This window comes from Melanostigma gelatinosum (assembly GCF_949748355.1).
Source record: "Melanostigma gelatinosum genome assembly, chromosome: 21".
NCBI classification, from domain to species: domain Eukaryota; kingdom Metazoa; phylum Chordata; class Actinopteri; order Perciformes; family Zoarcidae; genus Melanostigma; species Melanostigma gelatinosum.
In genome coordinates this window covers 8,210,028-8,232,563 of record NC_136654.1, presented here as the reverse complement: position 1 = coordinate 8,232,563, position 22,536 = coordinate 8,210,028, and the positions used below count along the sequence as shown (strand labels likewise).

Below are 22,536 nucleotides of genomic sequence, written 5' to 3'. Positions count from 1 at the left end.
TGTAGTTGTTGTTGGGGCTGCAGTTGTTGTTGGGGCTACAGTTGTTGTTGGGGCTGCAGTTGTTGTTGGGGCAGCAGTTGTTGTTGGGGCTGTAGTTGTTGTTGGGGAATATGTTGTTGTTGGGGCTGCAGTTGTTGTTGGGGCAGCAGTTGTTGTTGGGGCTGCAGTTGTTGTTGGGGCAGCTGTTGTTGTTGGGGCTGCAGTTGTTGTTGGGGAATATGTTGTTGTTGGGGCTGCAGTTGTTGTTGGGGCAGCAGTTGTTGTTGGGGCTGCAGTTGTTGTTGCTGCAGCTGTTGTTGTTGGGGCAGCAGTTGTTGTTGGGGCAGCAGTTGTTGTTGGGGCTGCAGTTGTTGTTGGGGCAGCAGTTGTTGTTGGGGCAGCAGTTGTTGTTGGGGCAGCTGTTGTTGTTGGGGCTGCAGTTGTTGTTGGGGCAGCAGTTGTTGTTGGGGCTGCAGTTGTTGTTGGGGCAGCAGTTGTTGTTGGGGCTGTAGTTGTTGTTGGGGCTGCAGTTGTTGTTGGGGCTACAGTTGTTGTTGGGGCTGCAGTTGTTGTTGGGGCAGCAGTTGTTGTTGGGGCTGTAGTTGTTGTTGGGGAATATGTTGTTGTTGGGGCTGCAGTTGTTGTTGGGGCAGCAGTTGTTGTTGGGGCTGCAGTTGTTGTTGGGGCAGCTGTTGTTGTTGGGGCTGCAGTTGTTGTTGGGGCAGCAGTTGTTGTTGGGGCAGCTGTTGTTGTTGGGGCAGCAGTTGTTGTTGGGGCTGCAGTTGTTGTTGCTGCAGCTGTTGTTGTTGGGGCAGCAGTTGTTGTTGGGGCAGCAGTTGTTGTTGGGGCTGCAGTTGTTGTTGGGGCAGCAGTTGTTGTTGGGGCAGCAGTTGTTGTTGGGGCAGCTGTTGTTGTTGGGGCTGCAGTTGTTGTTGGGGCAGCAGTTGTTGTTGGGGCTGCAGTTGTTGTTGGGGCTGTAGTTGTTGTTGGGGAATATGTTGTTGTTGGGGCTGCAGTTGTTGTTGGGGCAGCAGTTGTTGTTGGGGCTGCAGTTGTTGTTGGGGCAGCTGTTGTTGTTGGGGCTGCAGTTGTTGTTGGGGAATATGTTGTTGTTGGGGCTGCAGTTGTTGTTGGGGCAGCAGTTGTTGTTGGGGCTGCAGTTGTTGTTGCTGCAGCTGTTGTTGTTGGGGCAGCAGTTGTTGTTGGGGCAGCAGTTGTTGTTGGGGCTGCAGTTGTTGTTGGGGCAGCAGTTGTTGTTGGGGCAGCAGTTGTTGTTGGGGCAGCTGTTGTTGTTGGGGCTGCAGTTGTTGTTGGGGCAGCAGTTGTTGTTGGGGCTGCAGTTGTTGTTGGGGCAGCAGTTGTTGTTGGGGCTGTAGTTGTTGTTGGGGCTGCAGTTGTTGTTGGGGCTACAGTTGTTGTTGGGGCTGCAGTTGTTGTTGGGGCAGCAGTTGTTGTTGGGGCTGTAGTTGTTGTTGGGGAATATGTTGTTGTTGGGGCTGCAGTTGTTGTTGGGACAGCAGTTGTTGTTGGGGCTGCAGTTGTTGTTGGGGCAGCTGTTGTTGTTGGGGCTGCAGTTGTTGTTGGGGCAGCAGTTGTTGTTGGGGCAGCTGTTGTTGTTGGGGCTGCAGTTGTTGTTGGGGCAGCTGTTGTTGTTGGGGCAGCTGTTGTTGTTGGGGCTGCAGTTGTTGTTGGGGCAGCAGTTGTTGTTGGGGCAGCAGTTGTTGTTGGGGCAGCTGTTGTTGTTAGGGCAGCTGTTGTTGTTGGGGCAGCAGTTGTTGTTGGGGCAGCAGTTGCTGTTGGGGCAGCTGTTGTTGTTGGGGCAGCTGTTGTTGTTGGGGCAGCAGTTGTTGTTGGGGCAGCAGTTGTTGTTGGGGCTGTAGTTGTTGTTGGGGCAGCAGTTGTTGTTGGGGCAGCAGTTGTTGTTGGGGCTGCAGTTGTTGTTGGGGCAGCTGTTGTTGTTGGGGCAGCTGTTGTTGGGGCAGCAGTTGTTGTTGGGGCTGCAGTTGTTGTTGGGGCAGCAGTTGTTGTTGGGGCAGCTGTTGTTGTTGGGGCTGCAGTTGTTGTTGGGGCAGCAGTTGTTGTTGGGGCTGCAGTTGTTGTTGCTGCAGCTGTTGTTGTTGGGGCAGCAGTTGTTGTTGGGGCAGCTGTTGTTGTTGGGGCAGCAGTTGTTGTTGGGGCTGCAGTTGTTGTTGGGGCAGCAGTTGTTGTTGGGGGAGCTGTTGTTGTTGGGGCTGCAGTTGTTGTTGGGGCTGCAGTTGTTGTTGGCGGAGCTGTTGTTGTTGGGGCTGCAGTTGTTGTTGGGGCTGCAGTTGTTGTTGGGGCAGCAGTTGTTGTTGGGGCAGCAGTTGTTGTTGGGGCAGCTGTTGTTGTTGGGGCTGCAGTCGTTGTTGGGGCAGCAGTTGTTGTTGGGGCTGCAGTTTTTGTTGGGGCAGCAGTTGTTGTTGGGGCAGCTGTTGTTGTTGGGGCTGCAGTCGTTGTTGGGGCAGCAGTTGTTGTTGGGGCTGCAGTTGTTGTTGGGGCAGCAGTTGTTGTTGGGGCAGCAGTTGTTGTTGGGGCTGCAGTCGTTGTTGGGGCAGCAGTCGTTGTTGGGGCAGCTGTTGTTGTTGGGGCAGCAGTTGTTGTTGGGGCTGCAGTTGTTGTTGGGGCAGCAGTTGTTGTTGGGGCAGCAGTTGTTGTTGGGGCAGCAGTTGTTGTTGGGGCTGCAGTTGTTGTTGGGGCTGCAGTTGTTGTTGGGGCAGCTGTTGTTGTTGGGGCTGCAGTTGTTGTTGGGGCTACAGTTGTTGTTGGGGCTACAGTTGTTGTTGGGGCAGCAGTTGTTGTTGGGGCAGCAGTTGTTGTTGGGGCTGCAGTTGTTGTTGGGGCAGCAGTTGTTGTTGGGGCTGTAGTTGTTGTTGGGGCTGCAGTTGTTGTTGGGGCTACAGTTGTTGTTGGGGCTGCAGTTGTTGTTGGGGCAGCAGTTGTTGTTGGGGCTGTAGTTGTTGTTGGGGAATATGTTGTTGTTGGGGCTGCAGTTGTTGTTGGGGCAGCAGTTGTTGTTGGGGCTGCAGTTGTTGTTGGGGCAGCTGTTGTTGTTGGGGCTGCAGTTGTTGTTGGGGCAGCAGTTGTTGTTGGGGCTGCAGTTGTTGTTGCTGCAGCTGTTGTTGTTGGGGCAGCAGTTGTTGTTGGGGCTGCAGTTGTTGTTGGGGCAGCAGTTGTTGTTGGGGCAGCAGTTGTTGTTGGGGCAGCTGTTGTTGTTGGGGCTGCAGTTGTTGTTGGGGCAGCAGTTGTTGTTGGGGCTGCAGTTGTTGTTGGGGCAGCAGTTGTTGTTGGGGCAGCTGTTGTTGTTGGGGCTGCAGTTGTTGTTGGGGCAGCTGTTGTTGTTGGGGCTGCAGTTGTTGTTGGGGCTACAGTTGTTGTTGGGGCAGCAGTTGTTGTTGGGGCAGCTGTTGTTGTTGGGGCTGCAGTTGTTGTTGGGGCAGCAGTTGTTGTTGGGGCTGCAGTTGTTGTTGGGGCAGCAGTTGTTGTTGGGGCTGCAGTTGTTGTTGGGGCAGCAGTTGTTGTTGGGGCAGCTGTTGTTGTTGGGGCAGCAGTTGTTGTTGGGGCTGCAGTTGTTGTTGCTGCAGCTGTTGTTGTTGGGGCAGCAGTTGTTGTTGGGGCAGCTGTTGTTGTTGGGGCAGCAGTTGTTGTTGGGGCTGCAGTTGTTGTTGGGGCAGCAGTTGTTGTTGGGGGAGCTGTTGTTGTTGGGGCTGCAGTTGTTGTTGGGGCTGCAGTTGTTGTTGGGGGAGCTGTTGTTGTTGGGGCTGCAGTTGTTGTTGGGGCTGCAGTTGTTGTTGGGGCAGCAGTTGTTGTTGGGGCAGCAGTTGTTGTTGGGGCAGCTGTTGTTGTTGGGGCTGCAGTCGTTGTTGGGGCAGCAGTTGTTGTTGGGGCTGCAGTTGTTGTTGGGGCTGCAGTTGTTGTTGGGGCTGCAGTTGTTGTTGGGGCAGCAGTTGTTGTTGGGGCTGCAGTTGTTGTTGGGGCAGTAGTTGTTGTTGGGGCAGCAGTTGTTGTTGGGGCAGCTGTTGTTGTTGGGGCTGCAGTTGTTGGGGCTGCAGTTGTTGTTGGGGCAGCTGTTGTTGGGGCAGCAGTTGTTGTTGGGGCTGCAGTTGTTGTTGGGGCAGCAGTTGTTGTTGGGGCAGCTGTTGTTGTTGGGGCTGCAGTTGTTGTTGGGGCAGCAGTTGTTGTTGGGGCAGCAGTTGTTGTTGGGGCAGCTGTTGTTGTTGGGGCTGCAGTTGTTGTTGGGGCAGCAGTTGTTGTTGGGGCTGCAGTTGTTGTTGGGGCAGTAGTTGTTGTTGGGGCAGCAGTTGTTGTTGGGGCAGCTGTTGTTGTTGGGGCTGCAGTTGTTGGGGCTGCAGTTGTTGTTGGGGCAGCTGTTGTTGGGGCAGCAGTTGTTGTTGGGGCTGCAGTTGTTGTTGGGGCAGCAGTTGTTGTTGGGGCAGCTGTTGTTGTTGGGGCTGCAGTTGTTGTTGGGGCAGCAGTTGTTGTTGGGGCAGCAGTTGTTGTTGGGGCAGCTGTTGTTGTTGGGGCTGCAGTTGTTGTTGGGGCAGCAGTTGTTGTTGGGGCTGCAGTTGTTGTTGGGGCTACAGTTGTTGTTGGGGCAGCAGTTGTTGTTGGGGCAGCTGTTGTTGTTGGGGCTGCAGTTGTTGTTGGGGCAGCAGTTGTTGTTGGGGCTGCAGTTGTTGTTGGGACAGCAGTTGTTGTTGGGGCTGCAGTTGTTGTTGGGGCAGCAGTTGTTGTTGGGGCTGCAGTTGTTGTTGGGGCAGCAGTTGTTGTTGGGGCAGCAGTTGTTGTTGGGGCTGCAGTTGTTGTTGGGGCAGCAGTTGTTGTTGGGGCAGCAGTTGTTGTTGGGGCTGCAGTTGTTGTTGGGGCAGCTGTTGTTGTTGGGGCTGCAGTTGTTGTTGGGGCAGCAGTTGTTGTTGGGGCAGCTGTTGTTGTTGGGGCAGCAGTTGTTGTTGGGGCAGCAGTTGTTGTTGGGGCTGCAGTTGTTGTTGGGGCTGCAGTTGTTGTTGGGGCAGCTGTTGTTGTTGGGGCTGCAGTTGTTGTTGGGGCTACAGTTGTTGTTGGGGCTACAGTTGTTGTTGGGGCAGCAGTTGTTGTTGGGGCAGCAGTTGTTGTTGGGGCTGCAGTTGTTGTTGGGGCAGCAGTTGTTGTTGGGGCTGTAGTTGTTGTTGGGGCTGCAGTTGTTGTTGGGGCTACAGTTGTTGTTGGGGCTGCAGTTGTTGTTGGGGCAGCAGTTGTTGTTGGGGCTGTAGTTGTTGTTGGGGAATATGTTGTTGTTGGGGCTGCAGTTGTTGTTGGGGCAGCAGTTGTTGTTGGGGCTGCAGTTGTTGTTGGGGCAGCTGTTGTTGTTGGGGCTGCAGTTGTTGTTGGGGAATATGTTGTTGTTGGGGCTGCAGTTGTTGTTGGGGCAGCAGTTGTTGTTGGGGCTGCAGTTGTTGTTGCTGCAGCTGTTGTTGTTGGGGCAGCAGTTGTTGTTGGGGCAGCAGTTGTTGTTGGGGCTGCAGTTGTTGTTGGGGCAGCAGTTGTTGTTGGGGCAGCAGTTGTTGTTGGGGCAGCTGTTGTTGTTGGGGCTGCAGTTGTTGTTGGGGCAGCAGTTGTTGTTGGGGCTGCAGTTGTTGTTGGGGCAGCAGTTGTTGTTGGGGCTGTAGTTGTTGTTGGGGCTGCAGTTGTTGTTGGGGCTACAGTTGTTGTTGGGGCTGCAGTTGTTGTTGGGGCAGCAGTTGTTGTTGGGGCTGTAGTTGTTGTTGGGGAATATGTTGTTGTTGGGGCTGCAGTTGTTGTTGGGGCAGCAGTTGTTGTTGGGGCTGCAGTTGTTGTTGGGGCAGCTGTTGTTGTTGGGGCTGCAGTTGTTGTTGGGGCAGCAGTTGTTGTTGGGGCAGATGTTGTTGTTGGGGCAGCAGTTGTTGTTGGGGCTGCAGTTGTTGTTGCTGCAGCTGTTGTTGTTGGGGCAGCAGTTGTTGTTGGGGCAGCAGTTGTTGTTGGGGCTGCAGTTGTTGTTGGGGCAGCAGTTGTTGTTGGGGCAGCAGTTGTTGTTGGGGCAGCTGTTGTTGTTGGGGCTGCAGTTGTTGTTGGGGCAGCAGTTGTTGTTGGGGCTGCAGTTGTTGTTGGGGCAGCAGTTGTTGTTGGGGCAGCTGTTGTTGTTGGGGCTGCAGTTGTTGTTGGGGCAGCTGTTGTTGTTGGGGCTGCAGTTGTTGTTGGGGCTACAGTTGTTGTTGGGGCAGCAGTTGTTGTTGGGGCAGCTGTTGTTGTTGGGGCTGCAGTTGTTGTTGGGGCAGCAGTTGTTGTTGGGGCTGCAGTTGTTGTTGGGGCAGCAGTTGTTGTTGGGGCTGCAGTTGTTGTTGGGGCAGCAGTTGTTGTTGGGGCAGCTGTTGTTGTTGGGGCAGCAGTTGTTGTTGGGGCTGCAGTTGTTGTTGCTGCAGCTGTTGTTGTTGGGGCAGCAGTTGTTGTTGGGGCAGCTGTTGTTGTTGGGGCAGCAGTTGTTGTTGGGGCTGCAGTTGTTGTTGGGGCAGCAGTTGTTGTTGGGGGAGCTGTTGTTGTTGGGGCTGCAGTTGTTGTTGGGGCTGCAGTTGTTGTTGGGGGAGCTGTTGTTGTTGGGGCTGCAGTTGTTGTTGGGGCTGCAGTTGTTGTTGGGGCAGCAGTTGTTGTTGGGGCAGCAGTTGTTGTTGGGGCAGCTGTTGTTGTTGGGGCTGCAGTCATTGTTGGGGCAGCAGTTGTTGTTGGGGCTGCAGTTGTTGTTGGGGCAGCAGTTGTTGTTGGGGCTGCAGTTGTTGTTGGGGCAGCAGTTGTTGTTGGGGCTGCAGTTGTTGTTGGGGCAGCAGTTGTTGTTGGGGCAGCTGTTGTTGTTGGGGCAGCAGTTGTTGTTGGGGCTGCAGTTGTTGTTGCTGCAGCTGTTGTTGTTGGGGCAGCAGTTGTTGTTGGGGCAGCTGTTGTTGTTGGGGCTGTAGTTGTTGTTGGGGAAGATGTTGTTGTTGGGGCTGCAGTTGTTGTTGGGGCAGCAGTTGTTGTTGGGGCTGCAGTTGTTGTTGGGGCAGCTGTTGTTGTTGGGGCTGCAGTTGTTGTTGGGGCAGCAGTTGTTGTTGGGGCAGCTGTTGTTGTTGGGGCAGCAGTTGTTGTTGGGGCTGCAGTTGTTGTTGCTGCAGCTGTTGTTGTTGGGGCAGCAGTTGTTGTTGGGGCAGCAGTTGTTGTTGGGGCTGCAGTTGTTGTTGGGGCAGCAGTTGTTGTTGGGGCAGCAGTTGTTGTTGGGGCAGCTGTTGTTGTTGGGGCTGCAGTTGTTGTTGGGGCAGCAGTTGTTGTTGGGGCTGCAGTTGTTGTTGGGGCAGCAGTTGTTGTTGGGGCAGCTGTTGTTGTTGGGGCTGCAGTTGTTGTTGGGGCAGCTGTTGTTGTTGGGGCTGCAGTTGTTGTTGGGGCTACAGTTGTTGTTGGGGCAGCAGTTGTTGTTGGGGCTGCAGTCGTTGTTGGGGCAGCAGTTGTTGTTGGGGCTGCAGTTGTTGTTGGGGCAGCAGTTGTTGTTGGGGCTGCAGTTGTTGTTGGGGCAGCAGTTGTTGTTGGGGCTGCAGTTGTTGTTGGGGCAGCAGTTGTTGTTGGGGCAGCTGTTGTTGTTGGGGCAGCAGTTGTTGTTGGGGCTGCAGTTGTTGTTGCTGCAGCTGTTGTTGTTGGGGCAGCAGTTGTTGTTGGGGCAGCTGTTGTTGTTGGGGCAGCAGTTGTTGTTGGGGCTGCAGTTGTTGTTGGGGCAGCAGTTGTTGTTGGGGGAGCTGTTGTTGTTGGGGCAGCAGTTGTTGTTGGGGCTGCAGTTGTTGTTGGGGCAGCAGTTGTTGTTGGGGCTGCAGTTGTTGTTGGGGCAGCTGTTGTTGTTGGGGCAGCAGTTGTTGTTGGGGCTGCAGTTGTTGTTGGGGCTGCAGTTGTTGTTGGGGCAGCAGTTGTTGTTGGGGCAGCTGTTGTTGTTGGGGCAGCTGTTGTTGTTAGGGCAGCAGTCGTTGTTGGGGCAGCTGTTGTTGTTGGGGCAGCAGTTGTTGTTGGGGCTGTAGTTGTTGTTGGGGCTGCAGTTGTTGTTGGGGCTGCAGTTGTTGTTGGGGAAGCAGTTGTTGTTGGGGCAGCTGTTGTTGTTGGGGCAGCAATTGTTGTTGGGGCTGCAGTTGTTGTTGGGGCAGCTGTTGTTGTTGGGGCAGCAGTTGTTGTTGGGGCAGCAGTTGTTGTTGGGGCTGCAGTTGTTGTTGGGGCAGCAGTTGTTGTTGGGGCAGCAGTTGTTGTTGGGGCAGCAGTTGTTGTTGGGGCAGCTGTTGTTGTTGGGGCAGCTGTTGTTGTTGGGGCTGCAGTTGTTGTTGGGGCTGCAGTTGTTGTTGGGGCAGCTGTTGTTGTTGGGGCAGCTGTTGTTGTTGGGGCAGCAGTCGTTGTTGGGGCAGCTGTTGTTGTTGGGGCAGCAGTTGTTGTTGGGGCTGTAGTTGTTGTTGGGGCTGCAGTTGTTGTTGGGGCTGCAGTTGTTGTTGGGGAAGCAGTTGTTGTTGGGGCAGCTGTTGTTGTTGGGGCTGCAGTTGTTGTTGGGGCTGCAGTTGTTGTTGGGGCAGCAGTTGTTGTTGGGGCAGCAGTTGTTGTTGGGGCTGCAGTTGTTGTTGGGGCAGCAGTTGTTGTTGGGGCTGCAGTTGTTGTTGGGGCAGCTGTTGTTGTTGGGGCAGCTGTTGTTGTTGGGGCAGCAGTTGTTGTTGGGGCAGCAGTTGTTGTTGGGGCAGCTGTTGTTGTTGGGGCAGCTGTTGTTGTTGGGGCAGCAGTTGTTGTTGGGGCAGCAGTTGTTGTTGGGGCTGTAGTTGTTGTTGGGGCAGCAGTTGTTGTTGGGGCTGCAGTTGTTGTTGGGGCTGTAGTTGTTGTTGGGGCTGCAGTTGTTGTTGGGGCAGCTGTTGTTGGGGCAGCAGTTGTTGTTGGGGCTGCAGTTGTTGTTGGGGCAGCAGTTGTTGTTGGGGCAGCTGTTGTTGTTGGGGCTGCAGTTGTTGTTGGGGCAGCAGTTGTTGTTGGGGCAGCTGTTGTTGTTGGGGCAGCAGTTGTTGTTGGGGCAGCTGTTGTTGTTGGGACTGCAGTTGTTGTTGGGGCAGCAGTTGTTGTTGGGGCTGCAGTTGTTGTTGGGGCAGCAGTTGTTGTTGGGGAAATAGTTGTTGTTGGGGCAGCTGTTGTTGTTGGGGCAGCAATTGTTGTTGGGGCTGCAGTTGTTGTTGGGGCAGCAGTTGTTGTTGGGGCTGCAGTTGTTGTTGGGGCTGCAGTTGTTGTTGGGGCAGCAGTTGTTGTTGGGGCAGCTGTTGTTGTTGGGGCAGCTGTTGTTGTTAGGGCAGCAGTCGTTGTTGGGGCAGCTGTTGTTGTTGGGGCAGCAGTTGTTGTTGGGGCTGTAGTTGTTGTTGGGGCTGCAGTTGTTGTTGGGGCTGCAGTTGTTGTTGGGGAAGCAGTTGTTGTTGGGGCAGCTGTTGTTGTTGGGGCTGCAGTTGTTGTTGGGGCTGCAGTTGTTGTTGGGGCAGCAGTTGTTGTTGGGGCAGCAGTTGTTGTTGGGGCAGCAGTTGTTGTTGGGGCTGCAGTTGTTGTTGGGGCAGCAGTTGTTGTTGGGGCTGCAGTTGTTGGGGCTGTAGTTGTTGTTGGGGCTGCAGTTGTTGTTGGGGCTGCAGTTGTTGTTGGGGCAGCTGCTGTTGTTGGGGCTGCAGTTGTTGTTGGGGCAGCTGTTGTTGTTGGGGCTGCAGTTGTTGTTGGGGCAGCAGTTGTTGTTGGGGCTGCAGTTGTTGTTGGGGCTGCAGTTGTTGTTGGGGCAGCTGTTGTTGTTGGGGCTGCAGTTGTTGTTGGGGCAGCAGTTGTTGTTGGGGCTGCAGTTGTTGTTGGGGCAGCAGTTGTTGTTGGGGCAGCAGTTGTTGTTGGGGCAGCTGTTGTTGTTGGGGCAGCAGTTGTTGTTGGGGCTGCAGTTGTTGGGGCTGTAGTTGTTGTTGGGGCTGCAGTTGTTGTTGGGGCTGCAGTTGTTGTTGGGGAAGCAGTTGTTGTTGGGGCAGCTGTTGTTGTTGGGGAAGCAGTTGTTGTTGGGGCTGCAGTTGTTGTTGGGGCAGCAGTTGTTGTTGGGGCAGCTGTTGTTGTTGGGGCAGCTGTTGTTGTTGGGGCAGCAGTCGTTGTTGGGGCAGCTGTTGTTGTTGGGGCAGCAGTTGTTGTTGGGGCTGTAGTTGTTGTTGGGGCTGCAGTTGTTGTTGGGGAAGCAGTTGTTGTTGGGGCAGCTGTTGTTGTTGGGGCTGCAGTTGTTGTTGGGGCTGCAGTTGTTGTTGGGGCAGCAGTTGTTGTTGGGGCAGCAGTTGTTGTTGGGGCAGCAGTTGTTGTTGGGGCTGCAGTTGTTGTTGGGGCAGCAGTTGTTGTTGGGGCTGCAGTTGTTGTTGGGGCAGCTGTTGTTGTTGGGGCAGCTGTTGTTGTTGGGGCAGCAGTTGTTGTTGGGGCAGCAGTTGTTGTTGGGGCAGCTGTTGTTGTTGGGGCAGCTGTTGTTGTTGGGGCAGCAGTTGTTGTTGGGGCAGCAGTTGTTGTTGGGGCTGTAGTTGTTGTTGGGGCAGCAGTTGTTGTTGGGGCTGCAGTTGTTGTTGGGGCTGTAGTTGTTGTTGGGGCTGTAGTTGTTGTTGGGGCTGCAGTTGTTGTTGGGGCAGCTGTTGTTGGGGCAGCAGTTGTTGTTGTTGGGGCTGCAGTTGTTGTTGGGGCAGCAGTTGTTGTTGGGGCAGCTGTTGTTGTTGGGGCTGCAGTTGTTGTTGGGGCAGCAGTTGTTGTTGGGGCAGCTGTTGTTGTTGGGGCAGCAGTTGTTGTTGGGGCAGCTGTTGTTGTTGGGGCTGCAGTTGTTGTTGGGGCAGCAGTTGTTGTTGGGGCTGCAGTTGTTGTTGGGGCAGCAGTTGTTGTTGGGGAAATAGTTGTTGTTGGGGCAGCTGTTGTTGTTGGGGCAGCAATTGTTGTTGGGGCTGCAGTTGTTGTTGGGGCAGCTGTTGTTGTTGGGGCAGCAGTTGTTGTTGGGGCAGCAGTTGTTGTTGGGGCTGCAGTTGTTGTTGGGGCAGCAGTTGTTGTTGGGGCAGCAGTTGTTGTTGGGGCAGCAGTTGTTGTTGGGGCAGCTGTTGTTGTTGGGGCAGCTGTTGTTGTTGGGGCTGCAGTTGTTGTTGGGGCTGCAGTTGTTGTTGGGGCAGCAGTTGTTGTTGGGGCAGCTGTTGTTGTTGGGGCAGCTGTTGTTGTTAGGGCAGCAGTCGTTGTTGGGGCAGCTGTTGTTGTTGGGGCAGCAGTTGTTGTTGGGGCTGTAGTTGTTGTTGGGGCTGCAGTTGTTGTTGGGGCTGCAGTTGTTGTTGGGGAAGCAGTTGTTGTTGGGGCAGCTGTTGTTGTTGGGGCTGCAGTTGTTGTTGGGGCTGCAGTTGTTGTTGGGGCAGCAGTTGTTGTTGGGGCAGCAGTTGTTGTTGGGGCTGCAGTTGTTGTTGGGGCAGCAGTTGTTGTTGGGGCTGCAGTTGTTGGGGCTGTAGTTGTTGTTGGGGCTGCAGTTGTTGTTGGGGCTGCAGTTGTTGTTGGGGCAGCTGCTGTTGTTGGGGCTGCAGTTGTTGTTGGGGCAGCTGTTGTTGTTGGGGCTGCAGTTGTTGTTGGGGCAGCAGTTGTTGTTGGGGCTGCAGTTGTTGTTGGGGCTGCAGTTGTTGTTGGGGCAGCTGTTGTTGTTGGGGCTGCAGTTGTTGTTGGGGCAGCAGTTGTTGTTGGGGCTGCAGTTGTTGTTGGGGCAGCAGTTGTTGTTGGGGCAGCAGTTGTTGTTGGGGCAGCTGTTGTTGTTGGGGCAGCAGTTGTTGTTGGGGCTGCAGTTGTTGGGGCTGTAGTTGTTGTTGGGGCTGCAGTTGTTGTTGGGGCTGCAGTTGTTGTTGGGGAAGCAGTTGTTGTTGGGGCAGCTGTTGTTGTTGGGGAAGCAGTTGTTGTTGGGGCTGCAGTTGTTGTTGGGGCAGCAGTTGTTGTTGGGGCAGCAGTTGTTGTTGGGGCAGCAGTTGTTGTTGGGGCAGCTGTTGTTGTTGGGGCTGCAGTTGTTGTTGGGGCAGCAGTTGTTGTTGGGGCTGCAGTTGTTGTTGGGGCAGCAGTTGTTGTTGGGGAAATAGTTGTTGTTGGGGCAGCTGTTGTTGTTGGGGCAGCAATTGTTGTTGGGGCTGCAGTTGTTGTTGGGGCAGCTGTTGTTGTTGGGGCAGCAGTTGTTGTTGGGGCAGCAGTTGTTGTTGGGGCTGCAGTTGTTGTTGGGGCAGCAGTTGTTGTTGGGGCAGCAGTTGTTGTTGGGGCAGCAGTTGTTGTTGGGGCAGCTGTTGTTGTTGGGGCAGCTGTTGTTGTTGGGGCTGCAGTTGTTGTTGGGGCTGCAGTTGTTGTTGGGGCAGCAGTTGTTGTTGGGGCAGCTGTTGTTGTTGGGGCAGCTGTTGTTGTTAGGGCAGCAGTCGTTGTTGGGGCAGCTGTTGTTGTTGGGGCAGCAGTTGTTGTTGGGGCTGTAGTTGTTGTTGGGGCTGCAGTTGTTGTTGGGGCTGCAGTTGTTGTTGGGGAAGCAGTTGTTGTTGGGGCAGCTGTTGTTGTTGGGGCTGCAGTTGTTGTTGGGGCTGCAGTTGTTGTTGGGGCAGCAGTTGTTGTTGGGGCAGCAGTTGTTGTTGGGGCTGCAGTTGTTGTTGGGGCAGCAGTTGTTGTTGGGGCTGCAGTTGTTGGGGCTGTAGTTGTTGTTGGGGCTGCAGTTGTTGTTGGGGCTGCAGTTGTTGTTGGGGCAGCTGCTGTTGTTGGGGCTGCAGTTGTTGTTGGGGCAGCTGTTGTTGTTGGGGCTGCAGTTGTTGTTGGGGCAGCAGTTGTTGTTGGGGCTGCAGTTGTTGTTGGGGCTGCAGTTGTTGTTGGGGCAGCTGTTGTTGTTGGGGCTGCAGTTGTTGTTGGGGCTGCAGTTGTTGTTGGGGCAGCAGTTGTTGTTGGGGCAGCAGTTGTTGTTGGGGCAGCAGTTGTTGTTGGGGCTGCAGTTGTTGTTGGGGCAGCAGTTGTTGTTGGGGCTGCAGTTGTTGTTGGGGCAGCTGTTGTTGTTGGGGCTGTAGTTGTTGTTGGGGCTGCAGTTGTTGTTGGGGCTGCAGTTGTTGTTGGGGCAGCTGCTGTTGTTGGGGCTGCAGTTGTTGTTGGGGCAGCTGTTGTTGTTGGGGCTGCAGTTGTTGTTGGGGCAGCAGTTGTTGTTGGGGCTGCAGTTGTTGTTGGGGCTGCAGTTGTTGTTGGGGCAGCTGTTGTTGTTGGGGCTGCAGTTGTTGTTGGGGCAGCAGTTGTTGTTGGGGCTGCAGTTGTTGTTGGGGCAGCAGTTGTTGTTGGGGCTGCAGTTGTTGTTGGGGCAGCAGTTGTTGTTGGGGCAGCTGTTGTTGTTGGGGCAGCAGTTGTTGTTGGGGCTGCAGTTGTTGGGGCTGTAGTTGTTGTTGGGGCTGCAGTTGTTGTTGGGGCAGCTGCTGTTGTTGGGGCTGCAGTTGTTGTTGGGGCAGCTGTTGTTGTTGGGGCTGCAGTTGTTGTTGGGGCAGCAGTTGTTGTTGGGGCTGCAGTTGTTGTTGGGGCTGCAGTTGTTGTTGGGGCAGCTGTTGTTGTTGGCGCTGCAGTTGTTGTTGGGGCAGCAGTTGTTGTTGGGGCTGCAGTTGTTGTTGGGGCAGCAGTTGTTGTTGGGGCTGCAGTTGTTGTTGGGGCAGCAGTTGTTGTTGGGGCAGCAGTTGTTGTTGGGGCAGCTGTTGTTGTTGGGGCAGCAGTTGTTGTTGGGGCAGCTGTTGTTGTTGGGGCAGCAGTTGTTGTTGGGGCTGCAGTTGTTGTTGGGGCTGTAGTTGTTGTTGGCGCTGCAGTTGTTGTTGGGGCAGCTGTTGTTGTTGGGGCAGCTGCTGTTGTTGGGGCAGCAGTTGTTGTTGGGGCTGCAGTTGTTGTTGGGGCAGCTGTTGTTGTTGGGGCTGCAGTTGTTGTTGGGGCAGCAGTTGTTGGGGCTGCAGTTGTTGTTGGGGCTGCAGTTGTTGTTGGGGCAGCTGTTGTTGTTGGGGCTGCAGTTGTTGTTGGGGCTGCAGTTGTTGTTGGGGCAGCTGTTGTTGTTGGGGCTGCAGTTGTTGTTGGGGCAGCTGTTGTTGTTGGGGCTGCAGTTGTTGTTGGGGCAGCAGTTGTTGTTGGGGCAGCAGTTGTTGTTGGGGAAGCAGTTGTTGTTGGGGCAGCAGTTGTTGTTGGGGCTGCAGTTGTTGTTGGGGCAGCTGTTGTTGTTGGGGCAGCTGTTGTTGTTGGGGCAGCAGTTGTTGTTGGGGCTGCAGTTGTTGTTGGGGCTGCAGTTGTTGTTGGGGCAGCTGTTGTTGTTGGGGCTGCAGTTGTTGTTGGGGCTGCAGTTGTTGTTGGGGCAGCAGTTGTTGTTGGGGCAGCAGTTGTTGTTGGGGCAGCAGTTGTTGTTGGGGCTGCAGTTGTTGTTGGGGCAGCAGTTGTTGTTGGGGCTGCAGTTGTTGTTGGGGCAGCTGTTGTTGTTGGGGCTGTAGTTGTTGTTGGGGCTGCAGTTGTTGTTGGGGCTGCAGTTGTTGTTGGGGCAGCTGCTGTTGTTGGGGCTGCAGTTGTTGTTGGGGCAGCTGTTGTTGTTGGGGCTGCAGTTGTTGTTGGGGCAGCAGTTGTTGTTGGGGCTGCAGTTGTTGTTGGGGCAGCAGTTGTTGTTGGGGCTGCAGTTGTTGTTGGGGCAGCAGTTGTTGTTGGGGCAGCAGTTGTTGTTGGGGCAGCTGTTGTTGTTGGGGCAGCAGTTGTTGTTGGGGCAGCTGTTGTTGTTGGGGCAGCAGTTGTTGTTGGGGCTGCAGTTGTTGTTGGGGCAGCAGTTGTTGTTGGGGCTGCAGTTGTTGTTGGGGCTGCAGTTGTTGTTGGGGCAGCAGTTGTTGTTGGGGCAGCAGTTGTTGTTGGGGCAGCAGTTGTTGTTGGGGCTGCAGTTGTTGTTGGGGCAGCTGTTGTTGTTGGGGCTGCAGTTGTTGTTGGGGCAGCAGTTGTTGGGGCTGCAGTTGTTGTTGGGGCTGCAGTTGTTGTTGGGGCAGCTGTTGTTGTTGGGGCTGCAGTTGTTGTTGGGGCTGCAGTTGTTGTTGGGGCAGCTGTTGTTGTTGGGGCTGCAGTTGTTGTTGGGGCAGCTGTTGTTGTTGGGGCTGCAGTTGTTGTTGGGGCAGCAGTTGTTGTTGGGGCAGCAGTTGTTGTTGGGGAAGCAGTTGTTGTTGGGGCAGCAGTTGTTGTTGGGGCTGCAGTTGTTGTTGGGGCAGCTGTTGTTGTTGGGGCAGCTGTTGTTGTTGGGGCAGCAGTTGTTGTTGGGGCTGCAGTTGTTGGCAAATATTGCAAAGTGTTTTGTTGGACATTTCTAGATCACCACACCTAACCTATCATACCAATGTTTGATCCTAAATACAAAATATGCTTTTTGTGTTATTTGTGTTTTTGTGGACTCTCTTCATCAAATATTCTGACCAACCAAAATAAACCTTTTTCCCAGCATCCATTATGGCATGTTATAGCAGGAACAGCACAGATGTCACAAAAAACAGAAAAACATGTCACAGAAAACATTAGAAAAGACAGAATTCGCTCAAAGGCTCACTGGCTTTGCTTTATGGGACAGTCAAAATTACTTCTGTCAAAAAGTTCTAATTTAAAAAGCAATGTAACACCACCTGAAGATCTTGTTTTGTACACTATGAAATCACCGTTGGGCATAGTTGCAGGTGCAGCACAGTGATCTTTGTACCACATACCAAGTGCAACCAGAGGGTGGCGGTGAAACTCCACCTTTCAACCTTGTATTCATAACTTGTTAACTTGTAAATTAAGCAAAGCAAAGCAATGCCTTGGGTGTGGTACCTCTGCAACCTCCACACTGGCATAGGATGTAAATTGTGTATTTTGTATATATATATATATACATATATATATATATATATATATATATATATATATATATATATATATATATATATATATATATATATATATATATATATATGTCCATATATATATATATAACAGTCATTAGCTGCAATCCAGGGGAAATGGGTATAATCTTGAAGTAATAACGAGAGCAACTGTATGACTGACATGTTAATAGCATGAACAAATTACTAAGAGATTATCTAAACTCCAATTCACCGTACCTATAAAAACAAACACATGGATATAATTGGATACATATCAGTGTGCTCTGCTAACATCAAAAACAAAAGTAATTTAGTGAATTTACGTAAATACAACAAAAATCAAACTGTATTTAATTGATACATCAGCCTGGTATTTGTAACTTGTTAACTTGTAAGTTAAAGCAAAGCAAAGCAATGCCTTGGGCAGGGGCGGACTGGCCATCGGGGATACCGGGGGAATCCCCGGTAGGCCGACGGGGTTTGGGCCGGTCTCTGACATCGCCGGCCCCGACTATATTATATGCTTCACAGAACACGTTCAATTGACTCTAATACCGAAAGTCAATAATCAGTGAAAACTGCATCAACAGTATAGACTGACATTATACTACTCCTCGCGATCTGAGACGCCATAGCACGGCTGGACACTACGGTGCTTTTAAAAACTTTTCTCCATAACCGCGGTCTGCGCCGTGCGCTCGTGCCGGGCGACGGTCGGGGCGGGGCCGGCGCAGGTGCGAATGGCCGCTGTAGACCGGCGAAATACAGGGGCGGCTCGACTGTCACGGCGTCCATGAATCGAGGACTTCTTACTGGAACTGAAACGATGTACTGGGATTAAATTCTTTGTCAACAAAGAATTTGGTAAGTGACAAACTGCGTTTGTTTTTTTACATCTGCAGTAACGTTTTTATGAATAATATTTGATGGCTCGTGCTCTTGTGTGGTGGAATGCGTGGATCCGCTGCAGGTCTGCTGGATTGATGTGCTTTGTTGTCATATGAATATATGTGACTGGTTCTTATGACTTTGTGGCTGTCCTTGTGTTAATTACGTTGATTTGACCATGCGTTGTCAGTTATTGACGTAGCGTCCCGTCACGGATTCATGTATCTGCAGCTTGCGTCACTCGCTCGGAGACAAGCCGTTTTGAGTGCGAGCTAGCAGCATGGCACCGGTACCAAAACGTAAATCCTTTAAAGGTGGAGCTGAAAAGCTCAGGGAGAAAAAGAAGAGATATCTGGAGGAAGGTGCATCAAAATATTTAAAAATCTCTGACTTATTTGGGAAACCACCGACTGGTGACAGTGTTATGATGGTAAGTTGTGGCATTGACTTGGCCAATGTTAGCTTGCTTTTCACAGATGAGGTAGTGTTCGGCTACAAGCTAGCCTAGCTAACGTTAGCTAGATAAATGATAAATGTCCAAAATTGAGACCGTTATGATCTGGTCAAATAAGCAAGCTGGCGCTGTTCGCATCATCGAGATTATCTAATTTAACATGTTAGCCGTAGTTACTTGCTTACAATCGATGAGCAAGCTATCCATGGTGGTAGTTGTAAAGAGGGCAATCTTATCATTTCTAATAATTTATGTCAAATAATGTTTAAGTTAACCAGCTCTCAACAGCACCTGGAGGCTTTTATGTTGATGGCTACTCAGACAGATGTTTTGCAGATGCTGGACAGTGAGACAATCATAGACGGTGTTGCAGAAAAGAGTGAGCTGCTGCAAAAACTACTCGTGTAGTGAGGTAATAATAACACATGAGTATACTGATATTGTTTTTTATTACTATGTGACTATAATGCACCTGGGCTGGCAGAGTTAGTTTAGGTTCTGTTACTTAACTTATTGTTTTGTTATGCACCTTCAACACCCCTACACACACACACACACACACACACAATCACACACCCAGCATGCAACACTACTGATACCACTGATGTTCACACCCCATCGTATGTTCTGTTCATTTCAATATAGTTCAAACTAATTCTACCCTCTGATTCCAGTTTCTTTATTGTGTGGTCTTTCTCTGCTGACATTCATTCCTTAAGGCTCTGTAGTTATACGTATAACCATCTGATACTAGCCCAAAGTTCAGCATATTCATCGAGCAAACTACTACCTTGGAGTATTATTTTATTCAATGTGTCCATCCAGGCAAATTGGTGGATCCAAATGTTATGAAAAAAAACATATATGATGTAATTTCTTTGTAATCATCGAAAATAATGTTAAGTGTATGGGTATTTTTCCAAGTAGGCCACTGACATCGATATGTGCGATGCATTGAGTGGGCCGGTCTAACAGTAAACTCCCGGGCCACTTTTTCCCCCAGTCCGCCCCTGGCCTTGGGTGTGGTACCTCTGCAAACTCCACACTGGCAGAGGATGTAAATTGTGTATTTTGTATCTATGTATGTCTCTATATATTAGTGGTGTCAAGGATCAAGGATCGATCCGTGATCCGTTCGGATCAGCCCTCACGGTTCGGATCACTCGTGAACCGCGGATCAATCGAGTATTTTTATTCTTTTCTTTTTTACAGTGTAATCATCATAGTGTGTAATAAAGTTATACTGCTGCTGTTCCTTTTCAAGTAACAAGTCCCCGAATATCAATGCAGAGTGTCAGTGAACAGATATAAAGCAGTAGTGTGTTCACGTGAACGGAGCAGCTTAGAAGCATTTAATGGTGACGTCATGGCGAGCGGAGGAACGTCAGAAGCCGCGGCGTCATTTAAGTCGTAAGTTTGGGAACATTTTGTCCTCCCTGTATAATGACGGATGAGGGTGGTGGACAAAGCGTTACGGTATGTCGGCGTTATTTAAAGAGAAAGACACGCGACAACGGCAAAACATCGGCATGTCCACACATATGAAGAGACACCATCCCATCTGTCAGCGACGGGGACACTCCGTTGTAGAAAACAAAGGATTTCTAAATCTGGTTAAAATGCTTGAGCCACGCTACGAAGTCCACTCACGCACCCACTTCAGTGTGAAGCTGTTCCAGACCTCTATGAGAAGGAAAAGACTAGAGACCGCTTTCACCACGGCGGAGTGATTCTTAGTCCGGTTCTGTAGACACGCCCCCTCTGTGAGAGTCACACAGACACACACCTGGTTCAGGTGCTGACAGAAGTATCAGAGTGAAGCCAGACAGGCCCAATAATATTCCAGTCTCCACAGAAAGGTCGACCCTCTCCCCAGACAATGGAGATATTCTCATCTTTTTGAAAATAATGTCACAGTAATGGTAAACATTATTGTGTATTTGAATGACCTGACAGGAAGTAAACACAGACCCAAGTTGTTGCTGAGCAGTTCAGTTCAGTGTAAACAGTGGAAGCTCACTGGCTGTTTCTTTCTTTCAACATTGATGAAAGGACGAGGATATCAACATACCTCATGTTGCACTTAAACGTAACAGAATTCTTGAATGTATTATTTTTATTTATTTATTTCATTTTGTTTCAAATTGGACATCTTCAATATTTTTGTTTTCATGTAAGACTATAGCCCGAAGGTCTTCAATTAATACATTGAAAGCAAAGTTATATTTGTCTCCTCCCCTTTTCTTTGTTGATCCGAAAAATTATCCGAACCGTAACTCCTGAACCGTGATCCGAACAGAAACGTGAGGTTTGTGATCCGTTACACCCCTAATATATATATATATATATATATATATATATATATATATATATATATATATATATATACATATAACAATTACAAACAGCAGTATTAGCAGCAATCCAGGGGAAATGTGTATAATCTTGAAGTGATAACTAAAGCAACTGTATGACTGACATGTTAATAACATGAATAAATTACTAAGAGATTATCTAAACTTCAATTCACCTGTTGTCTGAGGAGTCACCGTACCTATGAAAACAAACGCATGGATATAATTGGATAACAATCAGTCTGCTCTGCTAACATCAAGTCTGTTAGTGAATTTACTGAAATACAACAAAACTAAAAATGTATTTAATTGAAACGGACTGAATTTCATACTTACTTATCAATCCCAAAAGCAGCACAGGCAACATGATTAGATGTGCCATTCTCCAAAGCCACAAATATAAACCTGCCGACCAAATGTATTTAATTAAATTCCAAAAAAACCAACAACTAGAAAGCACTCAGAGACTGGATACCCAAACCAAGGATGCATAGGCATGGACCTTAAATGTGTTATATGGTTTCATAATCGCAAAAGATGTTTGGAGATTTAAATTCCTATTGATCAAGATATACATTAAAATGCCCATTCTACACAAAATTGTCATACATGTGCAACCTTTTTTTAAATATTAATTGACTGCAACTGCAAAAGTTTCTGAAAGTTTCTGAAAAAATGGCACAAAAGTTAAAAAAGACATATCTTACAAAGTTAAGAAATTCTGGAGTTTTAAATATATATATATATATATATATATATATATATATATATAAATATATATATATATAAATATATATATATGTGTGTGTGTGTGTGTGTGTGTAAAATGCTAACAATATCAACCAGGCAGTTTAAACAGAATAACTTATTTTAAAATCAAATCAATGAATTACCTGTTCGCATGTGCTTCTTTGGCTCCTATGCGTCTCGTCTGTGAGGCTGCAGCACTGCAACAAGGCTTTGTACAGTAAAAGTTGGCACAGACCCATAAATGTTTTGTTTCAATGTTTGCATCAATCGAATGAAATTGCTTCGACATAACTAGTGAACCAAACCTCCCATTGTGCATTCATAATAACACAGATTATCAGAATTGGTTCAGCAAGGAAGTTGTTCGAAAGTTATTTTAGTGTCGATGTACTTGCTTCAAAGTACTTTGAGTATTAATGAATGTTGTATCTCAAATGATATTGGTTACCCTCGTAAAAACAAATGCACGCAGACCTTTACTGGCTGGTGCATGATCATAGAAAATGAGGATGATTGATTTGTTCGAGGGGTCTGCAGTGAAGGTGTCATAGTAGCCTTCTTAATGGGTGAGAATAACAATTCTGCAATTATTTAAAGGATCTTCAATAAAAGACAATAAGCAAACAAACGTTCTATTATCTTTCGGTCACCATCCATTTAAGAGTATCAGTTCTTTTAAGTTCTTTTGAAAAAGAGTGTAATGATTGTGAAGATATTATAACTGATCAGTAGATTTATATATCTTCTATATGTTTAGTCCAGCATTCAGTTCCCTTTTTTGTTTATTTCTAGTTTAGTTAAAAGTAACCCTGTTTATTCATTAAAAAAGTAAAGGGTACCACCATCTAAATTAACTTAAGAATACCAATCTGTTATTTCCATGGTCTAGAGAAGTTCAATCATTTCAATCAGTCTTTATGAACATGACTCTCTCAAAGCCAGAAACCAGGGAAGTAAATCTCTAATCAGTATAAAGTCTGATGCTGCTCCATAGACAATGGATGGGAGGCTCAGGTCATAGGAATAACACGCAGGAATCTTTAAAATGTGTGGTTCCCCTTTTACAGTCACGCCATTAAGTACCTGCCAGTGAATCTGAATGGTTTAAGTAGGTGTGTAACTAACTGGAAAGTCAACTCATCAAAATAAACAATGTGTAATAGGTTGGGGTACTTAAAGGATTAAATTAAATTAAAAGGCACCTCAACAATGTGACGGTTTGAAATGTGCAAGATGAAGGAGTGTTGGCATGCAGCATAAGAACACTCAACCACAGAGTTTCAAGACAATAAAGGCTATCATGGGTTAATCGAGTCGCATGATTTGTTCTTTATCTTACAGCTACTTACACATTTGAAAAACAATGAATAGCTTTTATTTCATCCATGTCGCATTCTTTTTTGCAAAATGTAATCTCAAGAATGACAATCGATCCAGAGGATGACATTAGTGGTAAAAGTTGATGCTTGAACAGATCGTTTGCCCGATTCTGCATCTGGACTTCCTGTCCCCTGATCAATAAGCTATCCTAACCGTAGTCATTCATCACTCAGGACCTTCCATTGTAGTGTTTGCCGTAAACAATGTTACAGTAAATGATGAAATGACAGATAAGGAAGCAGTCAGAGTTTTCATTAATTGTTTTACTGAATCATGTATGTGGGCTGTGTTCCAAGATTCAAAGCAGGGTGGTCTTAATTTTTTCACAAACCAAAAACTAAGTATCAAGTTTTCATGACACACTTACTGTGACAACCCTCCTCCTATCATACACGAGGTGCCGGGGTTGTGTCTAATCTGTTACAGGTGCTGAGTGGAGGACCGTCAGCAGGATGAGTCTCACCTGTGCTGGGGTGGCTCATCCTTAAATACCCTTTCCAGTTGGCAGGCGAGGGTGGGAAGGAAGACCTTTGTTGATGGGCTCACCTCAGTTGTTACTGTTATTTGTGAAAATGCTATGAACATTGTGTTTGTGGCGAGACAAATAAACCCCTACTTTTGGCCGCCAGCTCTTTGTCTCCCTATTTTGTTCCAGTCTCTGAGCCGGGCTGTGACATATGGGGGCTCGTCCACTTCTGATTGACCTGGTGTCTGCTGTAATTCAGATTAGTAGCAGCTGTAGCATTGTAGGCTGTGTGCCATGTGTTGAGCGGTTGCGCAATCTGCTTGTTGTGAGACATTTGAGTTTTGTGTGAGTGTCGCCGACCTGTTATGCTGATGA

The 22,536-nt window shown here is 49.7% G+C and overlaps 1 protein-coding gene across 1 annotated transcript in view; it reads right to left on the bottom strand.

The window, feature by feature from the left end:
- Nucleotides 1-22,177, bottom strand: part of LOC306794518 (pancreatic secretory granule membrane major glycoprotein GP2-like) — a gene marked incomplete at both ends in the record, with an annotated part of 71,771 nt that extends 49,594 nt beyond the window's left edge. Inside the window, one exon of the mRNA XM_079292625.1 lies at nt 22,159-22,177. Within this exon, the coding sequence (XP_079148751.1) occupies nt 22,159-22,177 (19 nt within the window). The remainder of the gene's footprint in view (nt 1-22,158) is intronic.
- Between the last annotated feature and the right edge of the window lie 359 nt (nt 22,178-22,536).